This window comes from Manis pentadactyla, chromosome 1, assembly GCF_030020395.1.
Source record: "Manis pentadactyla isolate mManPen7 chromosome 1, mManPen7.hap1, whole genome shotgun sequence".
In the NCBI taxonomy this organism is placed as follows: domain Eukaryota; kingdom Metazoa; phylum Chordata; class Mammalia; order Pholidota; family Manidae; genus Manis; species Manis pentadactyla.
The window spans coordinates 188,742,935-188,755,267 of NC_080019.1; the positions used below are offsets into that span (position 1 = coordinate 188,742,935).

At 41.6% G+C, this 12,333-nt stretch overlaps 1 protein-coding gene across 3 annotated transcripts in view; it reads left to right on the forward strand.

Moving 5' to 3' along the window:
* Nucleotides 1–2,006, forward strand: part of DOP1B (DOP1 leucine zipper like protein B) — a 98,559-nt gene extending 96,553 nt beyond the window's left edge. For 2 of the 3 annotated variants that reach the window (XM_036899311.2, XM_036899312.2), the window contains exons 36-37: nucleotides 877–1,006; nucleotides 1,501–2,006. In XM_036899311.2, coding sequence (XP_036755206.2) covers nucleotides 877–1,006; nucleotides 1,501–1,752 — 382 coding nt within the window. In that variant the 3' untranslated portion in view covers nucleotides 1,753–2,006. The remainder of the gene's footprint in view (nucleotides 1–876; nucleotides 1,007–1,500) is intronic. The other variant, XM_036899316.2, reaches the window with a different exon arrangement.
* The last annotated feature ends 10,327 nt before the right edge of the window (nucleotides 2,007–12,333 follow it).

A 12,333-nucleotide genomic window follows, 5' to 3' on the forward strand; every position in this document is an offset into this window, starting at 1 on the left:
GGAGTTAGGGGAGAGTGAGGCAGAACAACGCAGGAATTTCAGGGCCGTGAAACTACCCTGCATGATGCTATAATGATGGACACATGTCACTGTACGTTCATCCAAACCCATAAGATACACAGCACTGGGAGTGACCCCCGAGGTAAATTCTGTACTTGGGGTGATAATGACATTCAGTGTCAATCTACTGATTATAACATGTACTGCTCTGGTGGGGGGCATTGATAGGGAGCTGTGCGTGGCAGAGCAGGGAAGGGAGCATGTGGGAAACCTCTACTTTCTGCTCAGTTTTGGGGTGAACCTAAAACTGCTCTAAAAAAGAAAGTTTTTGAAATGGGTTCTGATGCATTATTCATACATGGAAGCATTGTTCTTACATAATAGGCCAAAAGTGGAGAAAACTCAAGTGTCCATCAGTTGACGAATGGATAAATAACATGGTCTGTACATACAATGAAATAGCAATAAAAAATGAAGTGTGGACATGTGCTTCAATATTGGATGAGCCTTGACAATATGTTAAGTGAAAGAAGCCAGTCACAAAGGACCACATACTGTATGATTCTTTTATATGAAATGAGCAGAATAAGAAAATCTGTAGAGACAGAAAATAGATTAGTGTTTTCCTTGATCAAGAGGATTTAGTGGCTTGGAGGGTGATAGCTAAATAGGGAGTGGGATTCTTTTTGGGGTAATGACAATATCCTAAAATTAATTATGGCGATATACAATTCTGTGAATATAGTGAAAGTCGTTGAATTGTACACTTTAAATGGGTGAGTTGTATATGAATTACATCCCAATAAAACTGTTTAAACATCTGCTTTAAGTAGGCTCTGAGCCAGCATGTCTGACCTCGGATTTTATTTCCTCCAGTTATAGGTGGGCATTTGTTCCAGAAGTGGACACAGAGGGCCCCTCCGCCTTGTCAGAGCTGGAGGAGAATCACCAAGAATGCAAACCCCACACTGTTATGATTCTAGAACTTCTAAAATTAAAATATGGGGTAAATGTTTTCCTTTTTAAAATTTATATCATGACAGAGGGGGAAGGAGCTCAGCAGTGAAGTACTTCATATGCCACTTGATTTTAATGACTTTGAGTGATTTTCAGATTCTCCTTATCTGGATGTTAAAACTTAGAGATAGATATAAATTCCATCTTTATTTTCTCACATATATGCCACTTTCTCACCCCAAGTGGTAAAGCCTCCCGGAGACCATAGTCATGTAGCCATTTGAACCCACTGAAGCCCTTCAGCCCTCAGAGGAAGGGCCTGCTGGGAGGCACGGGAGGGGCTCCCCAAGGGGCTGGGCTTAGGGTGAAATCCTGGTGGAAAATGCCCATGGAAGACCTAGAATGTGAGTTTTTGCTGCTCTCATTAGTGCTGATAATGAATTTTCATAAAGAAACTGACCTCTTCATTCTGCCGCCTGCATGCACTTTACTTTCATCTCTGACCCTTAGCAAAGCCTTATCATTTTTATGGTTTTTTTGCAGGAAGCTAGCAGCTCTGACGAAATAACCATGAAAAGTGAATTCCCTCTCCTGCGCCAACATTCTGTTAACAGCATTAAGCAATTGATACCATTCTTCAAGACTCTAAATTGTGCCTTTAAAACCCAAAGTAAGCTGCCTGCTGATGCCCAAAGGCCCGCACCCTTGGGGTTCCCAGTCACAGGTAGCCCAAGGGTCTTGAAACAGCTAGAAGAATGTGCTGAATGTGATTTTCTGGAACATCTGGAATGTTAGCCTAATAAGACAGAATCTGTTTAATCAATTTACTGATAGTTCCATTGAAAACCACGATATATTCTAACCAATTAAGGTGCCAGGATAGCACCTTTAAACAAGTCTTTTTTAATTTTGAAAGTAGATTTCAGATAATTTTCTGTTGGGCAACAAAACAGATCTCCCTAAATGTCTTGTTATATATTTGGATCTGATTATATGTTTCTTCCTCAATTTATGTAAAGAAAATAAAATTAATATATCATCTAACGGTAGCACAAGGTCTGTAATATGAAGTAAAGTCTGAAGAGAGTTAAGAGTTGTTTTCTTTGTTGATGTAGACATGTGGGTCTCAGTATAGTCTCTAGGAATTTAAACTTGTTGAATATTATCTTTAACCTTTCACACGTGTCCTTTAAAGTGTTTGATACTGCATTTTAAAACTAAAATATATTATTTTCTGAAACTGCCCATTACCATTGGCTGTGCAGCAGAGGCGAGTACTGGCAGATATCATGGGCATTTAACTCCTGCCCATTAAAATCACATTCGCACTGTTTAATCATGTAAGAAATACTTAGTTTTCAAAATTGTGACAACTGTAACCTTAGTTATGAGCCACGGTGCACCTTGCCAGCAGCACCTTCCATTTAGCATAAATCAATCAATGTGGTAATGGGGCCTTTAATACCGTCACGGAAACTCCCTGGTCGCTTCCCGTTCCCGCTGCCCTTTCTGGGGTCTCTCTGCCACTCTGAAGGTATCGCTGTGCATTAAAATGATCCCTTCCTAGGCACAGACTTCTCTAGCCTGGCGGCATGTCATCCTATTCTTTCTAAGCCCCTTTGTCTTATGCCAGCTGCCCTCCTTAGAATCCTGGCTTGGCACCCCTCCTCTGCTGGGCGCCTTAGCTCCCTGTCAATGAGTGCAGTTTGCCTCCCAGACCTGCCTACCTCATTCCCCTTTTCAGCCAACAGAGCATTACATGAAATCACTTTCCAAGCCAGATGATGAAACTGTCCTAATGAGGACTCTCATATCCATCCTTTCTGTAGACAAAGGTGTTTTGGAATTTGACTTTATCTGTTATGCTTCTCCTGACATCCACCTGTTTACCAGTTTGTGTGCAGTGCAGAAGTGATGTATGTGTCACTAGCCCTAATGTAGGATTTGGGGAGCAAAGAACCATTTGGTTCCCTAAGTGACAGCTAAAAATGAGAATCAGAAACCACCACTACATACAGGTATTCATACAAATATGTTACAAATTATATGGAAATTATGTTTATTTTATGTGTAGAGGTTATCTTTAAAAACATTTGCAAGTTTGGTCAGTAAATTTTAAACATTGAAGTGTAGAATCATAAATTCTGTGTAACTTACATTATGAATTACCTATAATATAATTCAAGTTGTGAGTCAATAACCATATGCTGATTGATAGTTAAGATCCAGGTTGTTGCGTATGTTCATCTATCAGAATTTACAACAAAACTAATACTTACTTATATCATCAGTATCTATTGTGCTATGAATGGTAGTTCTTCTGTCCTTAGATTACAAATTTTGTTTTTCTTTTTTTTTCTTCTCCCCAGTATCTAAAACAACTTAATGGTCTCTGATAATATCATATGTAAATTGATGCTTTTTAAAAATTTATTAAATAGAAATATCGAAAGACAGGTTCAGCAACACATCTCTATCACAGAACACTAACAAAGTCTTATAAATGTGATATACATATAAATCTTCTCTTTTGTCAGTAGCTGAGAGTATAGGCACTCAATTCAACTTACTTGGGTTTGATGCTCAGCTTCCCCACATACTAGCCTGGGCAAATACTTTGTGCCTCAGTTTTGTCATCTACAAAATGGGAATATTGATGGTAAATACAACTCAGGGTTGTAGCAACCATCTCTGTGCCACCACTGTGCTCTGTATAAACAATTCGGATCACACATCCATCTGTAAAGGAGCATGTGCCCACACTAATATCTGTAAGCCTATGTGTTACATTAATTTCCCTGAGTACCAACAGATAGCACGTATTTTATAAAAGAGAAAAAGGAAATTGTTTTAAATATGAGGAAAAGCAATTAGCACTTCTGATGTACCTTACTCCCCAGCAGGGGCCCTTCTACACCCCACTTTGGGGACAATGGCTCTGACGCAGTCCTTCCAGAGGAAGTGAGTGCCATGTGTCCTGCCTGAGGACCACAGGCCGCTGCACTGAGGGCAAGCCGTGTGTTGGGAGAAGGAGGCTTGCCGAGGGAGGCCACCACAATGCAAACAGAGCAGTGTCCTAGCAAGTGCTGCTGCAGGGCTGTTGGGAGTGGGCACGGCCTGATCCCCACTGCTAACATGCCTCCCAGGGGCGGGCGGGTTGCTCAGTGCATGGTGGGCATGATGCTCTTTCTCACCACACCCCCCAGAGGCAGGAGCTGTTAGCCCTGACTGCAAAGCCAGTAGAACCAGGAATCGAAACCTAGACCTGTCTGCCTCTAGAACTCCACGCCCTCAACCCCAGTGCTGTGAAAGTAGAACAGGAAACCCCAAATGGCTGCTGCTGGTTGGAAGTGTGTGAACCAGAGTTTCTGAAGCTATTCCACTCACTTAGGACTTCCTACAAAACCCATTCCTTCCAGGACCACAGCACAGAAGTGGTTCCTAGCTCACAAAGTGTAGTGAGGTATGTCTTAGAACAAATCTTATTTTCCAGTATTTGTATATTGTGCCCAGTTTAAATTAGGAGTAGAAGTAGCTAGACTCTTGAGTCTGTACTTAAAGCATTGACCAAACTACCTGGAGGGACAGGACAGACTTCTGTGCCTCTGGAATGAAATGCTCTGATGTAAGACAATGCCTTCTACCGGGTATCACTTGCAATTCAGTCAGACACAGACCAATGAACATGCAAAACCAACATTTGAAAGAAGAGAATATGATTAGGAATGGGACATGGGCCAGCTGAGTCCATCCATCCTGCACTAAGAGTCAACTTGCGAGAATCACGCTGGTATCTTACGTGCATGATCATACTTATATTTTCTTAAGTTCATATTATTCCATACTATGGATTCAATCAGACTTTGTGCTGTCTCTGAAATTCAGAGTGAAGAAAACTCCTTCAAACATTTTTTAGGATGGCGATGGGGTTCCTGAGGTTAGAAATCTGTCCATTGCAGTTAGAATCCAGCAAAGCAGCTATGCTTAGCAGGGGTCCTAGCACTTACGTGCACAAGAATCCTCTGGAGAGCTCACTAACTTGCAGAATGCTAGACTCCTCCCCAGAGAGTCTGAATCAGTGGTTGGGATGACATTCAGGAATCTGAACCTGTAACAAATTATCCTCAATGCCAGTACTTCCTGGGCTGCTGGGAGAAATAGTTTTCAGGGCAGTGCAGTAACAAGGATGATGGCTCTTAAGGGAACAAGGAGAAAGCCAGGAAGGCTGAGTTTATTTGGTTACTTATCCTATACGGATAGTTCTTCCCGGGTGGTTCTCCATATAAATTGAGTCCACCTTAAACCAAGGGGTAAGGAATTGGACTTTAAAATACCATGGGTCTAGGAAAAGAGTGTGACGGTTAACACACTCAAAGAGGTAACAATAGAATTACCAAATGACCCAGCAATTCCACTAAAAACCGAAAAGGTCTCCCAGAGATATCTGCACACCCATGTTCATGGCAGCATTATTCACAGTAGCCAAGAGGTGGAAACTACCCAGATGTGCATCAGTGGATGAATGGGCAAAGAAAATGTGGTCTATCCATATAATGGAATATTGTTCAGCCTTAAATAGAAGGAAATTTTGACGCATGCTACAACATGGACTTTGAGGACATTTTGTTAAGTGCAATAAACAGTCACAAAAGAACAAATGATTGATTCCACTTTTGTGAGGTCCCTGAAATAATCAAATTCACAGAAACAGAAAATAGAATGGTGGTGACCAAGGGCTGGGGGAGAATGATGAGAATTGAGTGTTTAATAGGTTCAGGATTCCAGTTTTAGATGATGAAAAAGTTCTGGAGATGGATGGTGGTGATGGCTGTATAGCAATGTGAATGTAATGTCACTAAATTGCATACTCAAAAAGGATTAAAATGATAAATTTTATGTGCTGTATATATTATCACAATAAAATTTAAAAACAAAAAAACAAATACTATGAGTTTAAAGCGAAGGCAGAGGAGACAGTGGGGGCTCCCCCTCTTCTGAGGAACAAGCCTCTGCTCCAAGCTGGGTTTTCCCTCCAGAGTCAACCGGAAGCAGATGGGACACAGAAATCTAAGGAGAAACTTGTCCTTCAAAGTTTTGGTTCTAGAAAGAGGTCACTTAACATTTTACCCTAAAGTGTAATTATGCCTCCTGGGACCCGATGGGGCTGCCTAGCCTTCCCAAAGGCCTCTCAGCGCTTCTGTCTCCTCCAATCACTCAGCGTTTCTTATCTCTTGCATTTCTTAACATATGTCCTTCCATCTGCTGGACACTATTTTCTCCTCCTCTTCCATCTGGCAAAGTCCTTCTTAAGTCATTTGTTGGTTTACTTAACAAATATATGGGAGCCAACCTTTGAGATCCAGACCCCTCAGTCTTGGTTCTTTCTACATGTCCTCAAGCACTACGAGGCACTTGGGCACAGGGTGGCGCTATTAAAGCGCTGCTCCTGAACTCCCAAAGGCCAAAGGGACTGGGAGAGCAAAGAAGGGCTGACATGTCCATCTGGAATTCCACAAAGGTTTATTGAAGAGATCTTACAGAAGCCTGTCCTGGGCAGCCACAGGATGCAGAGAGCCCCAAGCCACTTTGGGTTAAATTAGAGTCAAGGAGGAAGGGTCTATGCCTAGGATAACCACTGTGTGCACAGTGGAGCAGGGACTGACTTCTGAGTAGTATCGTTATAATTAGCGTGAGTCCTGCCCCAGGGAAGAGTGTTAATTGTTCTAATCTGGATAGTATCTGAGGAATACATGCATGTCAAAGAAAGGGAGTGTAAAGGTGACCCACCAACCAACATGGTGGATTGGACAAAATGGTGTTACTCTTGCTCACAGACAAGCACCTAGTAATGTAATAGCCCATCGCTGGCTACAAGGCAGAGATCTCTTTGGTGGAAGAGACAGCCTGTACTTTCAGTTCCCTCGGTGTCTGGCACATGCAGGAAGCCAGTACATAACTAGATGAAAAACGTAAAGTTTAATTTATCTGCCCAAAATGGTGCTGGAAGGAAGAAGAAAGGGGAGTAAATGTTCTATAATATGTACACAACAATATAGTTTTTGTACATCAATATCTTTTCATATATATGCACGACCAGTTGTGAGAGAGATGATAGCCTACTTACAATAACAACAACAATAATAAAATATCTAGGAAGAGCCTATATAAGAGCTCCTTGAAGAAAACACTTCCAAAGGAATATAGAAAACTTGGAGCTAAAGCAAAGGTTTATTATGTCTTAAGGAGGAAGATTCACCATCATAAAGCTGTGAATTCTAAGTGAATCCAGAAATTTAATGCAACCCCAAAAAAACAACACTTGGATTTTTTTTAAGCAGATAAACTCTTATAAAGTTTACATGGAAAAAGAGGCAAAGTAGCCAAAAATTTTCTTAAAAAGAAGAGTAATGAAGAGAACTAGCCTGAGCAAATATTTAAACATACTATAAAGCTAAAACTCATTGTACTGATGAGGAAATACTCAGAAAATTTTCAAATCCCTCCCCCTCTTGACAGGTATGGTGGGAAGCCAAGAAAGCCAAGGGAACAGGGTTTCTATTGAGGCTTCAGAATTACAGATGAATCACAAAGTGCTTGGGTGCTTGGGACTGAAACAATGTAACAATATATCCCTACCCCCCCGCCCCCACCCGGACTCAGTGGTATGGAACAGTTTATTAATCATAGTCATGGAAGCTTATTAGTTTACAATACAGTATCCGGGTAACCTTTACAGAAATAGATTAAAATATAATTAGCATCCTGAATACACCTATAGTGACCTAATAGCTCCTACTGCAACAGTTTCTGGGAGCTGACTCCCTCCTCAGCTTTGTAGTAAATGTATAAAACTCATGGCCCTGCTGTAAGTGGGGCTCAGACCTTTGTTGATCGCTCTCCTCTGAGCCTGCCAGCATAAAATAGACCTCCACCTCCAGGATCTCCAAGTGCCGCTTGGTTCTTCCATCAGCGATCCAGTCCGGGTTTCCGGTTTTCTGTAACAGTACCAGTGAAGAAAAAGACAGGAGACCAGTAGAACAATAGAAAGTCCATCAGTAGACACAAATGCATAGAAAATTTGCTCTATAATAAAGGTGGCACTTCAAATCCATACAAGAAAGAGAGGAGGCTTATACAGTAAATGGTACTGGGATAATTGGGTAGCCAACAAGGTAAAAAGAGGTTGGATTCATACCTCACATCTTTCACTAAAATAAGTTCCAAGAAGATCAGAGATTGAAACCATGAAAATACTAGAATAAACCAAGAGAAGATATTTACATAAGCCAAGAATGGATATAACTTTTCTTCAATGAATATAAATTCCAGAAGCCATAAGAGACATTTCTATAATTTTGACTATACAAATTTTCTTTTAAAAATTCTACATATAAAAAGCATAAGCAAAGTAAAACACAAATGGCAAACTGAGAAAAATGTTTGACCCATATTACAAAGGGCTAATTCCTCCAACACTTGAAGAACTCCTATCAAAAGACAAGGAATAGAAAAGTGGGCAAAAGATATGAACAGGAGTTTATACACACACACACACACACACACACACACAATTGGCTTTCAAACATGTAAAAAGGTACCCAACCTTACAATATGATACAAAAAAAAATTAAATTGCTCTGAAATATTATTCATTGACCATTTCAGAGATATCAGTAATAGGGGAAAACAGGATTCACCCTACATTGCTATTGGAAATATAAATTGGTACAAGCTGTGTGGAGGAAATTTGACAATTTCTATCAAAACTATGAAAGGATGTATCTTTTGCCCCAACAGTTCTACTTTCAGGAATTTATCTGATATGCTTACATATGTGCAAAATAACATAAGAATGTTCACTGTAGTATTGGTAATGGCAAAAGTTTGAGAACAACCTGTACCCACCAATAGGAGATTGGCTAGATAAATTCCAATACATCAATAAAATGGAATGTTATGAAGCCACAAAATATGAGGCAGCTGTTTATGTACAGCTGTGGAAAGACCTCCAAGATATGTTGTTCAACATAAAAGTCAAGATGTGTAAGTTTGTAAAAGCAACCAGATTTCGCACTGTGTTTGATTGAAAGAAGGTGAAGGTTTTACTTCATGTAGACAATATTCTAACCCTTGTATGGACTTAAGAAATTTCTCTCTTCCTGTCTTAGTCCATTTGAGCTGCATAACAAAAATACTATAGGGTAGATGGCTTAAACCACAAACATTTATTTCATCATAGCTCGTGAAAGCTAGGAAGTCCAAGATCAAAGCGCCCTGTTGGTTCTTCTTGCCGTATCCTCACATGGCAGAAGGGTTGGGGGACCTGTGTACAGTCTCCTATACAAGGGTCCTTTATAAGGGCTCCACCTTCCTTATGTAATCACCTCCCAGAGGCCCACCTCCTAATAATATCATACTGGGGATCAGGATTTCAACATGTGAATTGTTGAAGGCACTTCAAACATGCAGTCTACAGCACTCCCCATAAAAATAGTTTTATCATTTTAAAAATCACGTCAAATTCAGATTTGACATTTTTTAAAATAAGGATTTCTGGGTAAGCTTGAGTTTTGTAAGCACAGAGGGGTATGGTATGGAGCATATCCTTTCCCAGAAAAGCCCTTTTATTACCAACCTAGTGTCCTTTTAGCCTGTACTTGTTTGCCTCACATTTCTTCCATATGAGTAAGCCTAAGAACATAGAAGTCCACAGTATGCTCAATCATGTTAAAAAAAAAAAAAAAGGTGAGGTGGGGAGAGGGGGCATGAATTTGTATGCACAGGTAAGTATTTGCTTTTATGTGAACATACTGTTGTCTATGCCTGTTGCTACTCTAACAAATTGCCACAAACTTAGTACCTTAAAACTAGAGAAATCCGTTCTCTTCTGGTTCTAGAGGTCAGATGTCTGGAGTGTGTTTCACTGGGCTGAAACCAAGTTGTGTGCAGTGTCTCGTTCCTGCTGAAAGCTCTTCAGGCTCTAGCCTGGGGTTTCTGTTAAGCAGAAAGACAGACATGAGCCGGGTGGAGAGAGAACAAAGCCAGTAAAGCCCACTGAAAGGAACTCAAAGAGTTAACCAGATAAAACAAGAGGCCAGAAAGGACTGATAGAGTTGATCAGTTAATTAGTTTCAAAGGGCAGGGAAATAGGACCAGAGTCACAACATTATAAAATCTACTTAGCCTGAGAAAAAGGCCCAGTTTATTCTTTAACTTAATCTATATGCTGTTGTTCCTCCCAGCCCTTTAATCAAGTAACTTTGTAACCAGGACGGGAGATAGACCTCCAAAGTATAAATAAACCTATGTGAATAAAGAATGCCAAGATCTGGACTAACACAATCACCTAAATAGCCTTATTCTTAAGGCAAAACTTCAAAGGAACTATAAATCACCTTTATACATCATGCTTTATGCTGACCCCTACCCAAAAAGCACTATAAAATCCCAAACCCTAAACCCTTAAACAAGCTTCCAGGCTGAGGTTGCCTGCACTCCCCTTTCTTTGAGCGTGTCACTCTCTGGAAAGTTCTACTCCAGCTAAGTAGGGAGGGTCTCCTGAGAGCTCTAATTTGGGCTTGCAATAGCTTGGGTGAGCCAGACAGGACTACAACTGCGCAATTGAGACAGGGACTGTGGGTGTAGTCAGAGTAGGGTGAAGGTCTCCGGAAAAAGCAAGGCAGGATATTCGTAGTCGGAGCAATATAACTCATGCAAGGAAACCCCTTACTAAAACTCTTTGTGTGAAACATTCAGCTCTAGAGTCATTCTTCAGTAAGATCAGTTAATGTACCCCAGATAAAGAAGAATAGCACATGTGCACTGATGGAAAGTGACTGCATTGGGGTATGGGTGGGAACTTGATAATATGGGTAAATGTAGTAACCACATTGTTTTTTCATGTGAAACCTTCATAAGAGTGTATATCTGTGGGTAAAATTGAAACATTTCCAGAATTTCTCGCCTGTAGGCTTTAGTGCATTTGCATCTTTCCTCAGGGGTGGAGAAGTTCATCTCCATATCAATGGGTAATTACCTGGGCAACAGAGGGCTTATCTGTACCCGAGAGGTGAGGGGGAGGGCTGGTGCGGATGCTGCTTGAGCAGAGAAGAAAGACGGCCTGGGACTGCAGTTTGTGAACAATAAACGGGTTTAAAATTTATTTCTCCCTTTGACTGATTTTTTTTTTTAGGGGTATTTTGCCCCGGGATTTCCTTTCCCTGGGACTTAACAATTGGCATAGTCAGTAGGGTTCCTGTGAACCCAAAACCTGTCATAATGGGTGCGACCTTTGGGAGGGCTGCCCTTGGAAATGATGGGGCCATGTGTCTACACTCGTGTGGTTGTGGAGGCGCCACCACTGCTGTTGGCCATGCCAACCCCGGCCCGTGGCCTGAGCCTAAGGCTACTGCTTCTGCCACTGCTGCTGCTCCTGCTGCCGGCCGGAGCCTGGCCACAACCATGGAAAGGAGCAGAGGTCCGAGTCACCATGAAGCAACTGGCTGCTGTGTACCACGCCTTGCTGGCTACAGAGCCCATCGCCGGAACAGTTCCGACCAAGGTAATAACCTCCTATCCCATCACAGGGTGGGTGCAAGACTGGAACCAAAGGCCATGGAGTGGCGTGGCACAGACACCTCAAAAGACAACGTGGGCCCATCGGTGTGACTTGTCTTTCACCTTTAAAGAAGTCAGCTGAGCCCAGAAGGAGTTCCCTGCACATTGTGCAGATCAGCAAACCACCAAGAGGGGCCTAGAGCATCTCTCTGTTGTCTATGGCTGACCACAGGTGACTGAGAGCAATCGAGGTACCCACTTTATTGGACATGTGTTGCAAGGATGGGTGCAGCAATTAGGAGTAAAATGAACGTGGCCCTGGACATTTCAACACATGGATCGACAATTGCTGGCTCTTCTGGCACCTTGGGGAAAAGTCCTGAAAGCTGGCCTTCTGTGTATTCCTGTAATAACAGCAAATTGGCCCCTGACAATCAAGGTGATTTGCCTCTATGGTCTTTGTGTCCTGGATGCGCCCCCTGGCTGCAGCTGCTGCGTGATAGCTGGAATGGACGAGCTTTGGACTTAATCTGCATGGGACTCTGAACCTGGCTGAATCCTCTGGCTTGAGAATTATGATTGTGTTACTGTTGTCAAGAAAATAATGTTTGAAGAGAGGCTTGACTTTGTCTAATGTTTGGTAAAAGTTTTGTGAGCAATCTAGCATGGTTGTTAGGAATGAGTAAACAAGTATAGAAACATATTTTGTGCTTAGTGAAAGATTATGCTGTAAAGCACATTAATCTGCATAGGCTGAATCTTCTGGCTTGAGGATTATCAGGATTTTATTGCTGTTACTATTGCATGTTACTAGATTGG